At 38.2% G+C, this 23,962-nt stretch overlaps 1 protein-coding gene across 8 annotated transcripts; it reads right to left on the bottom strand.

Annotated features, from left to right (window-relative positions):
- Positions 1-128: 128 nt before the first annotated feature.
- Positions 129-22,223, bottom strand: ehbp1l1b (EH domain binding protein 1-like 1b). 8 transcript variants are annotated; one of them, XM_079448552.1, is made up of 27 exons: positions 21,894-22,223; positions 19,260-19,317; positions 18,587-18,682; positions 18,442-18,495; positions 18,049-18,230; positions 16,672-16,811; positions 16,244-16,318; positions 14,667-14,789; positions 13,709-13,768; positions 13,412-13,568; positions 11,921-12,670; positions 10,897-11,310; positions 9,766-10,188; positions 9,146-9,547; positions 8,109-8,834; positions 6,245-7,525; positions 5,539-5,740; positions 5,295-5,467; positions 4,871-4,919; positions 4,212-4,778; positions 3,751-3,814; positions 3,051-3,100; positions 2,443-2,563; positions 2,151-2,250; positions 1,991-2,064; positions 1,790-1,904; positions 129-1,300 (listed from the first exon to the last, which is right to left on the bottom strand). In XM_079448552.1, the coding sequence occupies exons 1-27, from the start codon at positions 21,995-21,997 to the stop codon at positions 1,213-1,215; spliced, it is 6,648 nt and encodes a 2,215-aa protein (XP_079304678.1). In that variant the 5' UTR covers positions 21,998-22,223; the 3' UTR covers positions 129-1,212. The 8 variants fall into 8 exon arrangements, with proteins under 8 accessions (XP_079304678.1, XP_079304679.1, XP_079304682.1 ...); XM_079448553.1 differs by having other exon boundaries at positions 2,443-2,554; XM_079448556.1 differs by lacking the exon at positions 8,109-8,834.
- Between the last annotated feature and the right edge of the window lie 1,739 nt (positions 22,224-23,962).

Below are 23,962 nucleotides of genomic sequence, written 5' to 3'. Positions count from 1 at the left end.
AAATTGAGGCCTTTAACTTCATCTGCAACCCTTTAACACCATTTTTACCCTTATTAATATTATACCCAATGCCCACCTCCAAAACTCTTTGAAACATTTCTATGCAGTTTTAGTACACATTTCAGTAGTTATGTAGGTAAAATGTAAAAGGTTTTAATGCATAAAAGAGTATGTATACAATCAATGCGTAAACGCTTCAAACAGCCTCAAACTTTATTGAATTAACATCCCATATCTTAAAACAGGAATGAATAACACTTTCAATATCAAAAGGATTACACAGAGACAAAATACTTTTTGTGTATCTATAAAATAACCTATAAATAATTTCATTCTTGTAAGTTTTAGGTTTTAAAACGAAAATAAAGAACGGCTTTGCTATATAAAAAGCCCATTGTCAAAAGGTATTAAACCCTTAATAAAGGCACTGCAATGCAAAATAATATGAATAAATTCATTTAGAGAAACTGGACATAACATCTTTGCAGATACTGTCTGATAAACCACATCAGAAAATTCAATTTGCAGGTAATAGAATACAATGACCAACATAAACATTTTACCTGGAAACATTGAGAAATAAATAATGTAGAGAAACAGTAAAGAGCCTCTTTGTCTTTCCAATATCTCTTAGAAAGTGTCAAATTATTTAACTGTCCCACCTTAAAATAAAGGAAACTGAGTAGAGATCATATATTTTCAATATATTTTAAGGAGGAAAGGTTAATCAAGCAACATTTTGGAAATTCCAGCAAAACAATGCCCGACAAAGGTGACATGACCAAAAATGACATATTCCGAGTTTCTTGCCAGTTTCAGCAATGTGCAGGACTTCTTCTCCTTTCTTTATCGATTCCTATGTGCAAGGATCCTGCCTGCAAACATTCATGTGTGCCAGGGGCATTTGTATATTGGTGAAGGCAAGACATCGCTTCAGATTTCAAGTAATATTGCTTATATAACAAAACGTTATAACAAACACACAAAAAAACTTCACTGATGATCTTCAATGAGCATTCCATCCTCAAGACAAATGCTCATGAACGTGAAAGCCTATCCCACAACATCTTCAAGCAGAAAGTCTTTAAAAGTTAAAACAAGGCACACTCATGTTCTGGTGTATTGAAAGATTTAAAAGTCAAAAAGTAGTCCTCCGTGTGCAGTTTGTGAAGCAGTGAGCCACAGTTTTGTTATAAATTGTAGTTTGTGCATTTATTGAAGAACACACTTTTCCTTATTGCTGTGTTTTCTCCTTCTTTCTTCTAGACCTCGTTCCAGTCTCTCGTCTTCCTCCACAGCCCTGCGCACAAACAAAGTAAGAGTTTGTGTCTGTTGTGTCAACAGTTCAAAAGTCTGAGGTCATTTGACACATTTTTCATGATCTTAAAAACCTTTTGATCTGAAAGCATTTGTCTGAATGTTTGAATTGGTTATGTGGAGAAACATGTAATTTTTTTCATTTCAAACTTCTAACTTTTTATCTGATCTTTTTACTGCAGAACACAAAATAAGTTATTTTGAAAAATGTTGGTAATCCAACAACTGTGGTACCCATTCTATTGTGTGGACACAAAACCAATGCAACTGAATGGGTACCGCCGTTGTTCGGTTAACAAAATTCTTTAAAATATCTTCTTTTGTGTTCTGCAGAAGAAAGAAAGTCATACAGCCCTAAAATGACAGTAAATTATTACAGAATTTTCAGTTTTGGGTGAACTATCCAGTAAGCACATTTATTGGTAGTTAACTAATTTATACAATGCACCACTACTGTTAAGGCCAGACTCACCCTCTCTCTTTGGCATCCATGTCTCTAACCAGCTCATCGCGCTTATTGACCAGAGAAACCAGCTCTTGCAGCAGTAACTGTTCTCTGTGCTGCTGGGCCTGTGTCTTCTGCCAGTCTGATGGATTAAAATGATGGATAAATAATGTAAGTGATGTTCCCAAATAAAGTGAAAACTGACCAGCTTTGATAGCAGCAGCTCACCTTCGGTAGCCATCATAGCTCTGAGCTCTCGGTTAAGCAGTTCAAATCTTCTTTCTAAATCCTGCTCTTCTTGCCTGTACAGAAAACATATAACATACTGAATATCTCTTAAAGACTTTCATTTGGGTTAAATGTGACCAATAGCATCAAGGGAACATACAGTAGCTCCAGATGGTCTTGTCTTCTGATCAAAGCGTTCTTCTTGTTGACCAGAGTGAACCATTCTTGAATCAGCTTCTCTTCTTCATCTTTATCGCTTCCTATTTTAACAAATAACGTGATGTGTACGGGGTGAATTTAATTAGTTTGCAAGAAACAAGAGCAAAAATGTACTGATTCATGATTCTCTTCCGATGCTCGAAAACAAAACTGTTATGGTTCTTGCAGACTCAAGAAGAGTTTAACATTAAACAAAGATTTTTTTCTCTGTTTTCTCATCGTAATAGTCTTACCCGTCTCCATGAGTTTCCTGAGCCTCTTCTCTGCGATGGCAGCTCTGCTGTCTATGTGCTTCTGTTCTGTTTCCAGGGCTTGAAGTTCACTCATTACATACTGATTGGTGTCCTGCAGGCGCTAGCCAGGAAGTACCACAGGAAGACGTACATAAAACCAGACAAGAGAGCAACAGAGAAACAGAAAGACAGAAAGAAAGAAAGAAAGAAAGAAAGAAAGAAAGAAAGAAAGAAAGAAAGAAAGAAAAAAAGAAAGAAAGAAAATGTGTGATGTAGATGATGACGAACAGATGTTTAAAAAGAATAGTGAAAGAGTGACATTGACAAAGACAAATAGAGATGACAGACAAACAATGAAACACAAAGGTAACAGAACAGAACAGAGAACAAAACATGAAAAGGAAACAGTGAGAAAAGGAAAGGCTTGATTTAATGATGAGAACTAATCATGGGATGGCAAAAGCTCATGCATCAGGATTGGAGAGTAATGATGTGCCAACAGACATTTTCATTTCAATATTGCGAACACAACTATTTCCTTTAATTATAGACCTAACATTGGATACTTTTGTCATTTATACACCGTAAAGTATTGAAGTCATACTGACCATTGTCTCTTTCTCTGCTGGTTTACCATCCTTGGTTGTTTCGTGGGATTCTGCATTTTAAATTGAGAAAACATTAGGGGAGTATAAGATTAGGGGAGTATAAAATTAGTTATTTAATGCTAAAACAGAGAGTAAGACCAAAGCGGTTTCAAAATCCAAAAATAATGTTTGTTGATACAGTAAGAACATACAGCCACGGAAAAAGTTAAGAGACCATTTCAAAATTATTTTCTGCATTTCTGAATTTACTATTCAGAGGTGTGTGTTTATGTAAAATTATCATTTTGGTTTCATTTGGTAAACTATTAACAATATTCCTCCCATGTTTCAAATAAAAATATTTTTTCTATTTGCATTTATTTGCTAAATGAAAAACAGGTCAAAATAGCTCTGTATTTTTTCAGACCTCAAATAATGCAAAGACGTTCATATTTACTTTAAAGCAATACAACAGTAAAATTTGTACATGTATTTAGGAAGTTCAAAAAGAAGAATTATGTGTTAACCTGTATTTTATCACAGTTTTGAGTTTTGTCATTTTGTCAGTCTTTCACATTGCTGTTGGGTGACTATTTTACTCCTGAGGTTTGATTTTGTTGAAATTCAACAGACAATGGACACCCCACAATACATCTAGAAATGGTGATTAAATGAAAATTTAGATGGTCTCTTAAGTTTCCGCAGTTGTGTATGACATTACCAGCACTTTCTCTGGCAGCTGTCCAGCCATTTGTACCTTCATCTGTCGGCTCACCTTTACCTGTCTACAATTAACAAAAATTACATCATTATGAACATTTTGAATGAATGAAGGTATATTCGGTTACTAAAACATAGGACAAAATATATGTAGAGAAAATTCATTACAAACAAAGATGGTAACCGAAAAGGTGTAGGCTGAAGCCGTGGCTTGAGGTGATCTAATGTCTAATGTTTAGAAAATTTGAATGTAAAACACAATAAAAGGTAGTAATCTTATCACTGTCCATAAATAATACCTAAACATCCTTAAAGCATGTTAAATGTACTTAATATAACTTGTTTTAAAAGAATATTTATTGCATTTAAAAACATACCAAATATTTTTCCTGTTGTAATCAGTTTATTAGAATTTATACACAAGGCAAAGTAGGTCAAAAAATACTTTTTAGCATCCCTTACCTCTTTTGAATCTGGCTCATCTACGGATTCACTCCTTATCCGTGAGCGGCGTTTCTTGACCAGATCTGCGTCTCGTATGTGCGACAAGCCTGATTTAGAACCCGCCGCGTTCGACCGAGGAGGGGCCACTGGAGTATGCAGACCTTCACCCGCCTCTGTTTGCCTCTCTGATGCCTCCTTAATACCCTTCTCATCCACCCTTTCTGAACGCTTAGTCCGGGGTGGAGGAACGAGACTTCCGTTAGGCTTTGCCACAGTATCTGTTTCATCCTCTCCCTGCCGATCCCTGTTGTTACTCTCTCCAGACAGAGCTCCAGCTTGCAGCCTTTCGGCACAGAATTTAGCTGCCACGTGCACATCCGGCCCATGGTTGGGTTCAGCCACGGCATAGCTGGATTGACTGTTGTTCTGTTCGATCTGCAGCACGCTCAGTTCCTGCCCAGTAAAGTGTGTGCGAATTTGGCACAGGTAAGTCATGACGATCAATCGATCTGGGACGGAGAGGAGCACCATGTCCGAAGGCTCCAGGAGACGGGAGATTCCCAGTGATGCAAAACCATCGAATGCCTAAAGGAGGTGCAGGATGCAGGCATGATTTATGTTCACACAACATCTAAAAAATAACTTACGTATTGTGAACTGATGAAAACCCAACTTACGTTTTTGTTGTTTTGCTTTATGTTGTGAGGCTCTAATGTAGCAAAGTCACTGAAAAAACAATAAACAGGTCAGATAAAGAAAATATATATTTCTTGCAGTGTTTTATTCTTGTATGTATACTTTTGTCATTGAATTTTTAAGTAGTTTGATACTTAAATGATTAATTTACTATCATAAATCAACAAACATGAGAACATTTGCATTTGAGAGATATTGCAAATATTTTAATTTTGTATTAATTTCATACATTATTTTAATTATATTAGTATTATGATTATAATTTTTTTCAACTGAAGAAACTGAAACTCAATTGAACATTGAAAATTTTGATCATTTTATGTCAGTTGAATAATAAAATGAATCATACTGGTTTACAGAGAATCAGCATTGAACAAGGGAAAAAAGACATGAATCAAATCTCACATTAGTTCAGGGTTGAAGTGATGCAGAATAGCACAGAACCCGAGGCCGTTACGCCAGGAGGTGCTGAAGTTTGTAATTTTAATTCCCTTATAGTTCTTAGTGATCTCCTGACACCATTCCAACAAAGACAGACTGGAGTTCACCAGACCAGGACTGGGCAGTGGATTGGCAAACTGTGTAAAAAAACAGATTTAAGTTTGCTAAAATACCACCTCTAAAGGACAAAATCAAGAGAAACACTCACTTCCCAAGCAGGTGCCTTTACTCCTGTGAGGTCCACCGGTGCTGGAATTTTCCTTTTGATCCGCTTTTGAGCCGAAAGTTCTTTGGATGTGTCTAGAGTGGTCTGGCCGTTCACATGCACGCGTTCTGGGCTCTTAGATGGAGTCTCGCTTTTAGCTTCTGGGGTCATAATATGGGATTCCGTTTCCTGAGGTGAATCAGACCTGTCAAAAGAATGAAGTTACAATTTCAGCGCTTTTATTATAAATATTCAGTTCCTTATTGATATGTTTGTTCCCCTTGGTTATAAAATAAATATCTAACAGGCTCTATCAGACCCTTCTACAGCTTAATGTAAAGACATGCAATTATTAAATATACTTTATAACTTATGTATCTAAATTTGTGGACACACATGTGTACATTTTTAGGCAAACTTTTAATAAATTCCCATCAAGACTAAATATGCAAAAATAAAGCTGAATTTGAAAAGTCCAATTGCAAAAACATGATTTAGAAAATTTTATTTTATATTGTGAATTACATTTAACATCAGTCAAACTGCAGTGGGGTTGTTTTGACTAAGTAATAATAACTCAAAAATACAGCTAACCAACACAATAAAAACATGATAACACAATACAAAACATAAGTAAAAACTTATGTTTTTTATAAGTTTGTTTTTGCAAATGAACTCTAAATTTCTTTACGTGCCACTCAAAACTTACAATTTATTTTGCATTGGAGATGGGCTCTCCTGTTCTGTTTCTTCACTTTCATCAAAACCTAATTCTGTCTCTTCCATTTTCTCAGGTTCAGCTGTTGTTTCTGAGAATAAACATTCAGTCTTCTGTTTTGTAGGTATAACATCTGCTGAATCTTGGCACTCCACTGTCATACATTTCAATGGTTCACCTTGTTCTTTCTCGTTTGATTGAGTATTTTCATTTAAAACAACATCCGAATCATTTGGTTCTTTTTGGCTATCATCTGACCCAGCATCTGTAGTCCTACAGATCTCAAGTAACACTGAGGAAGTCTGAGACTGACCCGTATCTGTCTTCTCATTGCATGTAACTGTGATCTGCTCTAAAGAAATCTCTTCATCTCCAGAGATCTCTGTCTTGCTACAGACGTCCTGATCTACATCTGGCAGTATCTCATGATCAGTTGACTTATTGCTGGTCTTCAGTTTCAAGGGGGGGGAGGGAGGAACGTCAAAGTCCAACTTGCTGGGTATCAAACGTTTTTTAGTGCGTAGAGCTGGAGGTTGTGGGGTGTCCTCTTCTGACATTTCAAAAATTTTTGCTAAAAGAACGCTCTCCTCGGAAGGATCGTCATCCCTTGGACAAGAACTTTCTGTATCTTTTAAGAGCTCCGTGGCTTTTACAGTCTCATGATGTCTTTCAAATTTAGGAGAAGGTAGGGGCCATGGAACCACAGAGCTCCTTGGGGAAACGTCCTTTCCAGAAACAACATTCTCATCGATATTTATATCTTCAGGTGTTACAAGAATGCTCTCTGAAAGAGTTATTGCCATGGCGATGACAGGGCAACTCTCTTTTTCCATCTCAATTGTTGAAGTGACGTTCATATGTGTGCCGTCTGCAACAGCGCCCTCTAACGGTGACATGTTACTTTCCCTCGTCTCTTCTGCAACATCCTTGTATATCTCATCAGTTTTTACAGCTGCTGTCACTTTGTGTAAATGTAAAGGAGCTGTTCCCTTTTCAGTGCTTTGTGGGGCAACCGCATGCCTGTTAGCAGCTGTGGAAACAGTATCTTGATTTATAACAGGGCCGACTTCCTGCAAAGGCACCGGGGGTGCTGACTGCATACTCTCGTCTTTACAGCGCGGGACAAGTTCGCTTGGGCTTTTTAAAGTAGTATGCATGGATACGATGTCTTGTTGTGGTTCTGTTGACAAGGCAGTCTGAGGTGGTTGCGGCATCTGTATGCCCTTAAATTCTCTTGTTTGTGATATTGGAGATATTATGGGTTCCTGCAGTCTGTGAGAAATTAAACACCAGAAAATGATTTCAAAATGTTGCACTGCCTGCCAAAATATTTCAGTTAAAATGCAATTAAGTATAAAAGAAAGGACGAATCAGAAAGCACAATTGCGTAGCAGTTAGACCATAGACACCATGTAACATTTTTTAATAATGTTCTTTTTGCAAGCCCGCAGCAGGAATTCCACAATACACAAACTGCTAAAATGCTGTTTAGTGCATTTTAAAAACCACAGAGACTCCAAAAATCAAACAATCCAAAAGTGCAAACATAGCGATTATACACGAAAGCCACCACAAAATCCCACTTTATATTATGGGCTTGCACAATATTCTGAATCTCAATCTCCTACGGACCACACAACATAAAATGAATGACATTATGCTTTCACATAAACATTATAGTGCATCAATTAAACACAAATGCATTTGCATCGAACACAAAGACACCACAGCCCAATCACAAAAAAAACAACAACAATGTAATACGACCAGAACGCCCAGACAGTCCACAATCCAGTGCAATGCCGAAATCAAGCTGTTCATTTCTCAACAATCATGGGATGTCCCATGCACTTACCCTCCATCCATATACAGCTCAGCAAGCCACACCGTCCCTAAGTCTTCCTGACCTACTTCGAATTCCAGCTCCTCCTGTAAAGCCTCCTCCAGTGCCAAAGGCATTAAATCTGCTGCTTTTGTCTTGCCAGAATTCGTCTGGTCTCTGGCAGTTTTACTGGGCGGACGCTCATCACATTTGTTTTTGTCTGGACTTTCACCTATTGCTATTTCCTTAATGTCTACTTCTTTCAGCACAGGATCTATTTCCACATAGATAATGCTTTGGATATTTTCTTTAGGAGTTACATTGCCTTGTGTTGTTATAAGTTGATCTTCATCTTTCTCCACATGTGATTCAAATTCCAATTCAGTCTTCACTTCCTCCTTCCAATTTCGTCTGTCTCCTAGCGGAGTCAAGATATGGGATTGATTCTTGGTGCTTCTTTTGCCCTCGGCTTCAAAATCTACAGATTCTCCGCTTTGAGTTTCTCTAGCAGCCAGCTTCAGGCACTCCACTAGACTCATACCCAAAGGCTCTATTTCCCTAATGTCCTGTATCGGTATTGTATCTTTAGTAAGATCTTCTTTCGAATCGCTGTCAGACTGATACTCTTTTCTGTCACAAAAGGGCTCAGGTGGGAAAATTGCAACCACATTTTCATCTAGATTGTCCACAAGTGCGTCATCTTGTACATCTGTTTCTGCTGAACTTGGTTGCTGAAGTATAGATGCCATGGTCTCATAACTAAAGGATTAGGACATTTAAATGACACAATTACATAACACCATGGGGAACAAATGATTTAAACTTGAAAATCACCAGCCAAAAAGCAAGCGTTCCTTATTCATGCATCTTGTTTCAGAAACAAGATGACAGTATATACAACAATTACATATGATAACAAAAGAACATCTATACAACATTGATGTGCAGGCTTCCTTGTAAATGCACAATAAGTATCACAACAACAGCCAAGAACAACCAGTGTTTAAAAAAACTGAAATTATAGCCATGCAAGAGCTGAGGCAAAAGTCTCAGATCCATCCCACACTTACCCTTTGTACAGAACACCAAAAATCCCCCTAATGATTCCTCCCGAAACATCTTGCTGTTCAGAATCGTTTTCCTCTAAGTTGCTGTCGGTTCCTACATCAAGCTCAAGTCCAAGTTCAAGTTCAGTCTCTTTCCCTAAACCGTCACCTTCAGTCTCCAGACCAACATCTTCTGCTTTTTGTTCATCTTCAGTGGTCCGAATAGTCTCCCTGTCAGTTTGCAGCATCACCTTATCCTTTGACTTCTCAATCTCTGTGATCTTCTCTTCTTCAGTTGTGTGGACTAAAATCTCAGGTTCTATTTCTCTGGTATCATTTTTATCTTGTTTGTGATGTGAAAAAGATGAGGCAAAAGAATATTCTGGTTCCTCTTGCTTGGTTTTTGTGGTTTCTTGTTCAAGTTGGCTGTCATAGACCAAAAAGTTTAAGTCACAACAATACTTTTTTCAGGCTTGATAAATAAATAGTTTCTCAGTTCTTATTCAACAATTATGTAGTGTGATCATAGACGTAGTATAAAAGTGCCATTATACAGTAGTTATGGACAAACCCATGCAAGTCCAGATAGTCCGCACTCCACACGATACATCATGCAATGAGGTAAAAAAACCTCACCCACTTACCCTCCATCCAAGATCCCTTTGTCTGGCATTGTCTTTGCAGTGGTAACTTCTTCTTCCTCTTCCTGTTTTGCCTTCTCCTCTAAAGTGGCCCATAAGAGATTCTCTGTTTCAAATGTGCCTTGTGTCTTTAAATCCCTTGCGTCCGACTCAACATCCAGAGGCGGGTTTGAGGTCAATGGAGTAAGAGCCTCCAGATGCAGTGACGTCCTGTTGTCCTTTTGAGCAGGTGAGATCTCAGGCAGTGAAGGTCTTAAGCGGACTGCTACACTGACTTTCACATTAACCTTTTGTTTCTTCTCCTCAACGGTTTCAGTTGGTTTTGGTTTAAGATCAATGGAAGGATTTGGCTGGGATATGGGTTCTTCTAAAATGACTTCCGGTTGTCTTAGCTCATCGTTGATTTCATGAACTGCTTTGTTTTCACTGTGAGGCAATGAAGGGGTTTGTTAAAATATTTCACCTACCTTGTTTTAGTATTGCTCAAACATGCAGTCATGAACCCTAATTCACTGTAATTTACCTGCTATTACAGTTAAAAATATGAAGCCAGAATCAGCACAATTTTACATACAAAATATCATATCAGCCCTTACAAATTAAGTATACTTCAAATTAATTTAATTAAGTATCAATGTCCTATTAGTATACCATTAAGTGTACTGTTTCAATACTTCTTGAGGCTAAAATAGCCCATTTTGTAATTGGTAAAAGTAGGCCCATACTCTCTAAGTATGCTTTAAATGTAAAACCAGTAAAGGAGAAGTACTCAACTACTTTATGCTGTGTTCACACCAAACCTTGATCTTTATTACTCGCGGGAAAAAAATATTTTACCTGAGTGACGCGAGCTGACAAATATTTTCAGATTTCTATTTTTTTTTTACTAAAACCTCCAGCTAAAAGCACACTTGAAAATACTTATTTTCTGTAAGGGATATCGTATCATAATTGGTTTACCTTTACCTTACCAAACACAAACTCGCTCTCTTATTTAGATAATATTCAAAGAGACACAAATATGAGAATCAAGGGCTGGCTATGAGTAGACATTAGAGATTGTTCAGAACTGGTCAGTTACAGTTGTACTTAGGTATTTATCTGCCAAACTTTTCTTTCCCACAACGCACTTACCCTGCATCTAAATTCTCTGTTGAGGTCACTTCAGTTACATCTTTTGTTGGTCTCTCATGTAGTTTTTTGTGCTTGTGTATTTCCTCTTTTCTTGCTTGATTCTCCAGATCTTTCACTTTCTCTTCCAGAACACTCCAGATGGGAACCTCTGCTTGGACAAGTGAGATGGACTCGGTACCCTTCAGTGTTGACGCTGTACTGTCAGTCTCATCTACCATCGACTCGTCTTTTTCAGGTTCACTAACTGCTGTAGTTTGTTCTGAGGTGGATTCATTGAACTGCAGGTTTTGGAGATGAATTGAAGCATGTTGTTTAGAGAGATCAAAAGTCAGAGGGGCAGTATCCTTGATCTTGTTGATGCTGGGTCCTTCAGATGCTGGAGGGACACCCTGAGTCAAATCCATTTCAGTTTTACTGAGTGAAAAACAGGGAAGAGAAAAGTAGGAAAGAAAGAACTTGGTTATAGATTGAAAAAGACATAAAAGTCAGAAATGAAGATGTAGCCTAATATCCCTTTAATGCTTTCATATATTAATGTTCTTGTATTTTTTGTTACTGATAAAAAGATTTCCTATTTTCCTTATTTATTCATACACATTTAATTTCAAACCTGTTTGACTTTCCTTCCTCTGCAGAACACAAAAGAAGATATTGTTTTTAAGGGTTATACTGCCTACTGGTCATATGTGTTTTTTTGGCTTTTGGAAGACCTCATCCACTCAATATTTCCCCATTCAATAACATTCATCCATAGATTTCTGAAGAATGATGTGGGTGATGTAATTATAATTATATATCTGTATGCTGCTTATATCGAACAGTTATAATATGTTATCTATAAAAGAGCCTGTTAATGTTCCTTAACCATAAACTGAAAGTTGATATGTGCAACTATTCAAATTAGCTTCTCTGTGGAATAGATATGAGTTTATTGAGACAGGAAAATGAAAGAGGGTGACACAGAAACAGCCACGGAGAGTTAAAGATTTGCTGTGGGATAGTCTGAAGGCTGCTCCATACTCACTTTTCCTCTATCACTAGAATATTTTCCAGATGATCATTTTGGGATACAGGGACATCTTCCACCCACATGGATGCAGGGATTTCTTCCACCCGCTTCTCTTCGCCTGGAGAACATTTCTCAACTTCAGGTTCTTGCTGTTGAGGCGCTGTGCTTGGTGAAATGTTGGGGATTTCTTGCTCTGTTGGAATAACCATAGTCGATGCCATGTGTTTCATAATTTTATCCTCATCTGACTTGTTGAGGTATGCGCAAAGCATATCATCCTCCACATTCTGTCTGGTTGGTTCCTCTTTCAATTCGACTTCAATTGATTCTGCTTGTGCTTTTTCTTGGTGCTTTACTAAGTTATTATCATTCATCGATGAGGTTTGAACCAGGCTGGTCTCCATTGGAAGTTCACTATCAATCCCCAATTCTGATTTAATGAGCTGTATTTCTTTTGAAACTAGTGTTTCTTTTCCAAGATGCCTGTCAACTGTATCTTTAAAGGGCGGTGAGGTTGTGAACACCGTATCAAAAGCCTCCGATTGGAAATCTGGCTCTTCCTCAGCCAGTGGTGGTTTCTCTGCAATAAACTTTTGCAGATTTTCCTCCTGATCGTCTTTTGTATAAGTGGATTTCAAGTGCATCGACATGGGTGGCATTGATGGAGTAGAGAATGGGTGTGGAGGTGGGACAGTCCCGATGTCAAGTTCCTCAGATGCTTCCAAAGTCTGTACTTCAACTGCTTGTTTGCCAACAGGCCCAAAACTGGGGACAAAGATATTTGGTGTCAAAGGAGGAAAAATATGGGACGAGGTGGGATTTGGCATTTGGTGGGATTAAATGCGGCCTTTCTTTAGAGAGCACTTATTGCATTACAGAGATTTTAGTGGCACAACAAACGGCATAGATGCAGGGTTGCGGTGGTGAGGAAAAGCCATGGCGAGATTAAACATCTGCACTCTGCAAACTGATAGTGGCTGGTTTCTTTAATACCCATTAAAAGATCATGCATCTTCCCTTATTGTCATCTTTCAGGAACACACTCTATGTTTATCATTTAGACGTCACATGTCTAAAAAAAAATGTGCAAAAGCAAAAACATTGCAAAAGCACTCAAGCAGGGAAGTGTATAATTTTATTATATACAGGTATTAGATTATATATTAACAATGTCACACAGCCAACAATATAGAGCACATTCACTTCACCAATTGGACCAGATCCATGCAACCACTATGACAGAAAACTGGCCTTTAAAGGGATAGATCACCCAAAAATGATGATCACCCTTAAGATCGTTGTTAACAAAACAACTGCGGTACCCATTAACTTGCATTAGTTTTGTATCTGTACAATAGGACTGAATGGGTACAACTTTTGTTTGGTTACCAACATACATCAAAACAGATTTGAAATGAAGAGTAAATGATGACAACATTTTCTGGGTAAACTATCCGTTTACATTTCCAATCTAAATAGTAAAATCATGGTCTACAATGAGCTCACCTTCTGACAGCTCTGGGCTCTTTTCCTTTAGTGCTGATTTCAGTGTAAACAAAGGAAGGAGGTTGTTGATCTGAAATGCTAATGCTGCAGACGGTTTGAGGTGACCGATGCTGCTCCATGCTGGGCTCAGAGTTCTTCAGTCCTTCTGTGATTAAATCTGTGGAACATCATGAATAATGTAAATCTGAATTATCATGAAAAATAAATTATTCTCATGCGATGAAACAATTTAATTAGGACATGTTTGGGTCATTTACATCATTAAGAACATAAATGGAGAATACCAGACATAATTACCCTGAAGAAATGGATTTGTTTGATCCTCCTCTGGAAGTGTATTGAGCTCCCTGGGTATCTCTGTGTACAAGGAAATCCAAATCAAACACAAAACACAATTTAAGAAGCTATTTTAAATGACACTTTTTGTTTTACGAGAAAAAATGAATGTAAAAATTTGGTCCATCCAACTGAATCAGCAGATCAGCGTTGATTTCTAGCCAATAATAAATATTTTATTAACGCCATCTTTTTCAGCTGTTTGGTACCTGGCAGGGGAGCAGAAGGCGGAGGTGAACAGCGGGCAGAAGCTGTGAAGGAATCTGAAGCTTGCAGGTCAACAGCAGGGGTGCATGATGACAGAATTAATGGGGTAGAAGAAGCAGGAAGAGGTTTGCTGGTGGAGTAAGAGAGGAGGGCAGAAGAGGGTGGAGATGGCTTGTAGAGCAATTTAGAGGGGCTGGAGGTTTCGCACAGAGCTTCAAGATCTGGCGTGCTTAGCAAAGGAACAGTGGTCACAGGTTCATAAATAGCGCCACAGAATAGAGCCGGTGAAGTGCCCATCTTCTGTTCATTTAGCTGAGCAGATACTGAATGAGAAAGGAAGAAAATACAAACTGACTTAAAAGAAGCAAAGTTTAGAATAGGAGTAAATGAATCATATCCTTGCTGTCAAAATGAAACCAAACCTGCCACAAACAGGATATTAAAAATCACTGTGTCCTTTTTCACGTTTATAGTTGTCATAGTTGGGTAAACTTCTATAGCGGTGAATGGGAGACTACCACAAATATATTTTTCGTATTCTCATTAGCTCAAATTGCAAAAAAGAAACCTCAACGATAGTGTTTTCACTACTTTTTTATTCCTTGTCATGAAAAATAGTGAATTTGGACATCCAAGGTTTCGGAAGGACAGCAATGATATGCATTTCTACTACTGCTTCTGCTATTTATGAATGTACAATCTTTCCCAATACCTGGCACTGTGCCAGAAGAAGGACAGAGGGTGGAGGTTTGTTCGAGGAGGGCAACAGGAGTGGGGGACACGGGTCGGGCCATATGGACAATCTTGGGCTTAAATACATGGCTGCAGGAAGAATCTGAGACAGAAGTACAATAAAAAGAGGATGCAGATCACACGAAAGAAGATTAGTCAGAAATGCATGAAAAGTGAGAACAAGAGAGCGAGAGAGAGAGAGCGAGAGAGAGAGAGAGAGAGAGAGAGAGAGAGAGAGAGAGAGGGAGAGGCTAAGAGGAAATAGATCTATGTATCACTTCTCCAAAACACGTTTAACTTCTAAAGAAAATTACTTTCCCTAAAAGAATGAAAAAGTTAATCTTCAGATAATAAAACGTTGGTTTGAAATAGACATACAGTACTATTTTGCCCAGGACTTGTACCTTTTAGGACAACAGTGGGTGGAGAGGAAGAGTGAGAGAGAAAGGGATCAGATGGAAAAGCCAGAGGGAGTTTGAGCGGAGGACAGTCAGAGGTCACAAGACCCTCCGAGGCGCTTTCGGAACCTGAGAGTCTTCTTGGAAAAGACACAGGAGCTGAATATAATACAGACATGAAAGACGGAGAAACATTACACTGGTGTAAAACCTATGTTCACGCTTTGTTTGAGAAATACATAGATACACAGACACACTTTTATCATAGGAGTCAACTAAACACTTTCATACGAATGCCGACAAGCCACCAAAAGTACAGCAACTTGATGACCACCAGTGATTTAATAACGTCTATCCGTGGTACCTGAACCAGGGGAGGGATGGAAGATTTTGGGCAGAGCTGGTGGGAGCAAAGCGGTAGTATTATGGTCTGTGTGGGATTCAGGAGGGGCCTGTGGCTGGGCAGGGGGTGGTGGGCGTGGCAGTCTGGAGCGAGCAGGTGATGCCGCAGTGCAGGGGAGGGATTGGCTGGGCGGGGTGGGTAATGGTGGGCGTGATGGTAGGTCAGGGTTACACACAGTGCCAGTCACTGGTCGTGAGAGGATACCAGCAGCATTCCTCTCCTTACCACTGACTGGAGATGAAGATGAGAGATGGAGAGAGAAGGAGAGAAAAAAGCGAAAGAATGATAAGCAGAATTCAGGGAAGAGAAAAATACGATGAATGGTGCTGTGAATTATTATTATAAAATACAGCCAAAACATATAGCATCAACAAAATAAGTTAATTAATTCCCATGTTATTTTAAACCTTGATGCACTTATTTTCTACACAAAAGAAAAAAAAGCATACAAATTTCAATTGAGAAGAGGGTGAGTAAATAATGAAAGACAACCGAATTTCTTTTAAAATTAAAGCAAAATAATTCAGTAAAATTCAAGATGAAAATCAAAGCAATGAAGGACTAAGGATGAATGTGATCATATGCAAAACCACATCATATCAGATTCCAGATAAAATCCAGGAATGCCATTTAAATTTTAATTTATACATTCGGTTTAATAGATTTAGATTAGTATGTCAAGATGACTGATGATTGACATGATGTAAGGAAGAAAAGAGAGAGAGGTATGGAAAAAGCATATGTAAATATAAGTACCTAATGCTGAAGGGCTCTTAAAAGATGCAGATCTCTTTTCTTGGGAACGTGTTGATCGAAGGAGAGGGTGGGATGCTAACAGTGAGAAACAGAGAAGGGGAAGTTCTAGCATGTGAGGAAGTATGTGGTTACGGTAACTATGGTAAAAGAAAAATGTACATGCATTAGCAGTGATTCATGCAAGGTCTGAGTAAAAGAGTTTACAACTGGAACGAAAGGTTATAGCAAACAGACTATGGAACATGAATATGTATGGATGTGCTTAAACAAGTTTAGGTTTTTTTTTGTTGGGTTGAAAAGCCGGAAACTGTTTCATAATTACATAAAATACGTGTAATTAGATTTTTAGAATGTTACAAACTTTCCAGACTTTTGGACCCCCATATGTATGTACAGTATATGTACTGTATGTATTTCCCTAGTAATACCTGGAACTGCAGTATTTAAATGTATCCCAGTACTGGATCTTTTATCCTCTTCTTCATCACTTTCATTAAAGTCATCTAGGTTTCCGATATCTGTTGGTTTTACGCTCATCAAGCTGGCGAGACTTTGCATGTCCTCGTCCCTGCCATAAAAAAATTATCAGAAAATGAAGAAGTGAGAAAAGTTTACAAATTCACCAGAATTTGGAGAGGAAGCATGCACTATTGCATGCATGCATAAAGATTTTATATTGTTATTTTGCTTCCATTGTCATCCCCTATTTAATCCTCTCATGGTATTAATGTTTTTGTTACTCAGTCAATGTTTGCAGGTCTAGAGGACCCACAGCATTACCGCGGTTTTCTAAATTAACAGAGCTATAGGGCAACACAGACAGAACACAGGGTTTCCTCTGTGTTCCAGTGTGTAGTTTTTTTAAGAATCTATTGACAGAAATGCAATATAATATAAATAAATATGTCTTCAGAGGTGTATATAGACCATACATAATTAAGTGTTATGTTTTTATTTCTATCTACATACACCTCAGGTCCCCTTACTTGGACCCGAGTTGTTTCTACGGTAACCCTAAACGGACAAACTGCTCTACAGAGTGTGTTTCATAAGTACCTTTGGCAAAGAAGTGAAAACATGAAACGCGTGCTGTGTCAGCCACCATAATGCTTTGAAAGGAAAGGGGGAGGGGTGTGGTGTGGTGAGCCGTTGGTTACAATAACGCAACTACACTGCTAGATGTCGCCAAAATCTTCAAATTGCTACTTTAAATCACATTTATTAAAAAATGTCTTAAAAAATGATGAAAATGATTATCTGAAATAAATGAGGTTGAAAAAAATGTATCGCATAATTTCCCTAGTAAACATTTAAAACAGGACCCATACACCACAAAAAGGTTAACTTTTGATAAATTACCCGAAACCCCTAATACTTCGTATGAAGAAAGCTCAAAGGATCAGTGGGTTTACCAGCTTTTTCTGAGAAAACAGCAAAACCTTACAACCTCAAACTTTTTAGAGACCCCACTGTATTCTTTTGGAAAATGCTTTTTTACATGAAGCCCTACCCAAATGTATAATGGGCAAGCAGCCACTTTACTTTCTGGGATGAAACTTGCTCTAAATATTTGTGAACGGAGTCAAGCAATGAGTATCCTCATATGAAAAATGTTCTTAATATATGCATAAGGTTTCCAAAACTAAATTGCTGTGGTCTCATCTCACATTATTAAACCCCATTATGGAACATTGCATGCTGAAACAAAACAGCGCTCTAGTTTCTAAGCAAACGTGAGGATGATGTCATCGCGTAATAAAGGTCAGCTTCATGAGGATGAGGTCAACAGCTGTGGAAAAACTCACGTAGCTTTACCCTCCTTAAGAAATACACAGGATAAGGAGAGCTTTAGCGTGGCCTCCACCACCTTGACTGACAGAGGCTTCATTTTGAGGGTGAGGTCTGTCTGAGAGTGTGTTAAACTGGCAAATTTCTTCATGTTCAAATCAACCGATGCCAGAACTTTCCGACTACCCTTTGCAGTCTCCTGTTGAACACCAGAGAAGAGTGTTATGCTATTACTTGCTATTAATTTCTCTTTTTATACACATGTAGTAAGTTCTTTGATATAAATGAGAATATATCTGTATACGTATAATGGTTCAATACCCCTAATGAAAAATGCAACTTTCTAAATTAATATTTAAAGAGTTTCACTGCATCTTAACTTAATCTCTAGATATGATAGTGGCACTCACATTCTCAATAACAAATGTCCAGTCTTTGTCTTCAAACTCATCTGCATGCGGGTCCTGTGAATTTCTTTTTTTAGCGATCTTGCAGTATCAACAAGTATTAATAATAAGCATTAAACCCATCATTCATTTGCAATAAGTGTCTTACCCTGTAAAGTGTGACAGTAATGTCTACATTCTCAGGTACAGGCCACACTACCATTCCTCTGTATGGATTCTTAATACCCGGTTGCCATGCTTGAAGCTGTTAAAAAATAAAGGACATACAGTCATAATAATCTCTGTGGCAAAACATTGTTATAAATCATTTTATTTTTTTAATTAGCATTTTATTGTTCTGACAAAAGCTAAAATAGTTCACCCAAAAATAAAAAATCTGTCATCATTTACTCACCCTTTTGTCATTTCAAGCCTGCATGACCTTCTTTCTTCCGCAGAACACAAAAGAAGATATTTTAAAGAAAGTTGGTCACCGAACAGCGCTGGCACCCATTAGCTTCTATTAGACGCAAAACGCAATGCGAGTGAATGGGTGCCAGTTACCAACATTCTTCAAAATATATTTTTTTGTGGTCCACAGAAGAAAGAAAGTCCTACAGGTTTAAAATGACATGAGACTGAGTAAATGATGACAGATGTTTTAATGTTTGGGTGAATAATCCCTTTAATAACTGGATTACTGAATTTAGTCCAGTCTAGTCATGGACTAAATTACAAATACTTTTGTTATTACTTTAAAATCTGGGTCTAAACATATGTCTGTCTATAAACACAATATTTGTACAAAAGCATTTATTGATTAAAATAGTTTATCTTGGTACCTTGGAGCAAATGCGTCTGTTCCTTCTTGTCCATACCACTCTCAGCTTGTCTGGCTGCCTGAAAAATAATAATAATTGACAGACTGAGTGGCTTGTTACAAAAGTTGTTTTTAATATTGGCTCAATGACAAAGACACTTTTTTTATGTGTGTCTAAACTATTAGAATACCGAAAATACCCACAATGTGTTGGGAGTCTGAGACGCGCAGACACATGCACACACACAGACCCCCATACACACACACACACACACACACACACACAAACATGCACAGTGATTATCACTGAGAAGCACACATTTACAGTAAGATAAAGGAGAGAGAAACACAGGTTAAATATTAAACAGACTATAAATTCCTATATGCGATATTAACTAAGTAAAACTTTCAAATTCTAATTCTAATTCTTGTCATTCTGTCAGTCTTTCACATTGCTGTTCGATGACATAATGTCACTCCCAATGTTTGATTTTGTTGAAACTGGAATGACTAAATTACATCTAGAAATGCTGATGAAATAAAAATGGAAATGGTCTCTTAATTTTTCCATGGCTGTAAATTAATGTATCTAAAACGAGGTCAGAACTTTATAATGACAACTAACTAATTAATTCCAATAAACTAATAAAGCTTTAAAAACAAATGCATGGAAATCGTCTCATGGAACTCTAAGTGTGCAAAATACATATACACTTCTGCTTTTGGCTAAATAAGCATGCCATTTGGTAACTCATTTTCATATATGAGCTCATTGTACATATTTAAGCAGCTCGCCATCAACGGCAACGCTGCATCTGTTTTAAGAATTGGAGGAAACTAAGAAAGGTCACATGATCGACCTGACTCACAACAACAGAGGGGGGGGGGTTGGCCTCCGATCTGCAAACCACAAAGCCTGACTGGTGTTTACAAACAACTGTTCCTCTTTAATCACCGCAGCTTATATTTTAGGAAATGATGGTTCTATTACAGAATATACCACAATGATTTTCATTGAATGCTAGAGAAAGTAAAAACACTTTAAATCCCAATGACCAAGATGTCAATTTCCAGTTTCGCAGAACAGCTGGATCTGATCTGATACACAAAGAGAAGAGAGACCCAGCTTTCACTCGGGTTACAGCTACTAATAGCAAGAGGGCCAAATATTACCCCATCAGAAAACACTCTGCAGTGTCATACTTCAGCTGTTCAATATCTCTTGCTCACACCCTCTGCAGCTGTGGCGTAATATCAATAGACTTTGAACGTTATAATGAATCACAGCTGTAGCACAACTCATCCCGTGAGTTGCTGATACGAGATCAGACTTGTTTACAACAAAACATACAAGGATGTCTGTAGTTGTCTTCTCGACTTTGAAATGTATTCCTTCTCTTTATAACGGTTTCTAAAGAAAGTTTCACAACACATGTTTAGGACAGCAAAAATGCAGGATACTTCCCTTTTAATGTAGCAACAAAGCAAAATGTAGGACATTGCCCATCAGCAGAGAGTTTAAGTAGATAACAACAATTAAAATGATATGCTGGTGGTTTACTATTAACCAAATGTAAACTTTAAATAACAATAAACTATATTCAAGAGTAAATATTTATGTCCCTTAACAGTTCAATTGAAGCCTATAATTAGAAAAATCTACCCAGGAACATTTTCTGAATTGCAGCGACAGAGATCATTCGGACCAGCAAAAACATGCATATGATTCATGCCTTATATCACAGAGATAAATCAGAGATATGGCTTTACAGTAAAAGGCAGAAATTACTCTGTGATTCACTTTGTACAAGACGCAGAAGAAAAGCTATTGCATAACCGAAGATTGCCTTGTTTTCCAAACTATGACATGCTCAGACAATTTTCCCAATAGTCAATATCGACAAAACTCCCTAGAACACCAAGTCGAACCAGTTCTTTGTGATTATGTGATTGGCTTATACTCTAAGTGTGAACTGAGAATCTTTTCCCACCATTAAAACATTTTGTAATCCAATCAGACTGAATCCCTCTGATCTTCCTGTCATTTGCAGATTAGAACAGACATTAAACATGTGTCACTAATGAATGCGAAGACATACGTAACTCTTGAAACACTTCCTATGTGTCAACTGTTTGAGACACACAATATCAAAGAGAGATCTGAAATAATCTAATCATGAATAAATGTAACTGGAATCCACTTTATGAAGCATGCGTTGCAGCTCTCATAATACACTTTATAAAGGGGCCAAACGTGTATAATAAACAAATGCAGAAAAACACAGACCCAGTAATATCTCATAAGTCATGCTGTCAGGTAAATAAACAATGAAACAGTAGCATTGGCATTGGGTATTGCATTCACTTTTTCTGCTTAGGCGAGCACCATGATCATATCTTAAGTGTTGACAGCACGCGTGATAGACGCGGAAGTGGAGGCGTGTGTGTGTGTGCGTGCGAACGTTCTTCTATGTATTTCAAACACCATTCCGCTACCTGAACGTTACATTTATGTGTTTAGTTCTCAAACACACCAAAGAACCGCGCATAAATTAAATAGTATACACTGTATCCGCATAGTCATGTTTCAGACAGAAGAACCGCCCCACTGCGTATTTAAGAAACAAGCGCTATACGAAAGGAAATCCTAACTTACCATTTCTTCGTACATTCCACAACAAGTTCTTGATACGACGCCACGAACTGAAATTTGGTGGCTTTTTTGCCAACTCTTTGCAGTCTTTTCCACACTGAAGTCATTCTTCTGTGGAAAATGCAGTATCTGCGGATGAAGTCGAGCGCATGGAAAGGATATTGCCGTACAGTCCCGCCACTTGACAGAAAGTACAAAAGTAAAAACGCCTCAGAAAGATGTCCTTCAGATTAATCGTAAAGTCAAACGTTTGTGGTGATAAGCACGAGCAGCCCTCATGCGGCTTCAGCACCACCGAACTGTCGCCATCCAGTAAAGACCATTTACGGAAACGACTGCATCACGTTACATACTAGATGAGAACACACTTTCTCTATGTATTGCAATAAGTTGCCTTGATGTAAAAATATATAAATAAATAACAAAATGCGCGTCAACGACTTCTTATATCCGTAATTACAAAGCAGCTGTTGGAAAATAAAATTATAGTCCTCCTGATGGCAGTGAATAAAGTAGTCTCTCTCTCTCTCTCTCTCTCTCTCTCTCTCTCTCTCTCTCTCTCTCTCTCTCTCTCTCTCTCTCTCCCTCGTTTGCTGTTGCAGTTTGATCAGCACGTAATGGGAAGGGTTATGCAAACACGTGTGATGCAGCAATATGCAAAACCCTCCCGATTGCCTTCAGGTAGACAACTGATGGTGACACAGGGTCAAGAGAAAAGCAGGGGTTGCGCGCTGTCAAAAAAGCATTTTGTATGATTATTTATGACTATGAAGGTTTTAATTACAAGTGTAATAAATGCATTTTTATCAGTCACGCTGAACTAAGTAAAGCAGCCATGTGGGGCTGTCCAGTCCTTGATCACATGGATATTTTTAGTGGAGATTGGCAGGGGGATTTTTCAGGTTACACAGGTTCTATTTTGGATGGCTATGAGTGAGGGATAAATAGACAGAAGCAGCTGAAGGGATGGACAGAGCGGGGCGGTTTGTGTGAGTTATGGGGGGAGGACAAATTACGGCTCAGCTGATGACCTAGAATCCAAATCTGTGACCCCCCTAGTCATATCCATGTGACTCCAACTCTCCTCCTGTCTGGTGAGTCTAGATCTACTGTTTACTCGAATACTCTCTGCATATTGTTAAAGGTGTTTCTAAACAATCCATGTGTTGTGTTTTGTAGTGCATTTCAACTCAATGACACTGACGGGTCAAAAAACGCGATAAACTAACCATCAATGGTTAGTTTTGAATATGGGTTTCGTGTAATTAGGTACTTGGCAAGTAGACCTATGTCAGCGGAGGAAGATTCGTGGTCATGAGTCTGAGTTTCCAAATCTGACCACTCCTTCCCTAAACATCACAGGCTGAGTGTATATCCTGGTAAGACATGAGCTCATGTAATACGTGCTTACTCACCACGTGGAACAAGTAAGGCCTCGTTCTTATAATGATGTGCCACACCAACCTGGAGCACATGAAAGACAAACAAGCAAACAAACAAGGGGCCCTTTATAAAGATGGCAGTCTCTCACACACTTCATAATTCAGATCCAAAACAAGCTAGATGTGCTGTCTTCCAGACTCTGATTTGGTGATGTTAAAGGACTGCAGAGAAGACTGAATCGTTATTCAAGAAAATGTAAGAAACATAACATAAATCTCTACCTGGCATGTACAACCCTGTCATAATACACGCCTAAAACATTTCACAGAAGGTTGAAAAGTGTATATATTTCATGTTAATGTGACAGAACAGATAACAACTTATGACCTTCGGATTAACTTTAACAGACATGCCTTATTGGGAGTAGCATCTAACAATATCTTACATCTGTGTTATTATTTATAGAGGCATGGGAGAGCTTTCTAGAGGAATGCCACATCCCTCACCCTGCTTACAGACCACTCAATCATACCAAATATGCACCGTTTATCACTGTGCGAGAAATGCTTTGCTCTGAAGAGATAAGTTGGAAAATACACGTAGATTTTCTCATGAGAGTCTGAAGCGTTTGATGACAAAAGCCAAATTTTCTTATGTTCTCATAACTTTGTGACCTTTTGTCTACCTGC

The sequence above is a fragment of the Barbatula barbatula genome, assembly GCF_947034865.1.
Source record: "Barbatula barbatula genome assembly, chromosome: 24".
In the NCBI taxonomy this organism is placed as follows: domain Eukaryota; kingdom Metazoa; phylum Chordata; class Actinopteri; order Cypriniformes; family Nemacheilidae; genus Barbatula; species Barbatula barbatula.
Note: the sequence above shows the minus strand (reverse complement) of the source record. Positions and strands in the feature narration are given on the sequence as shown.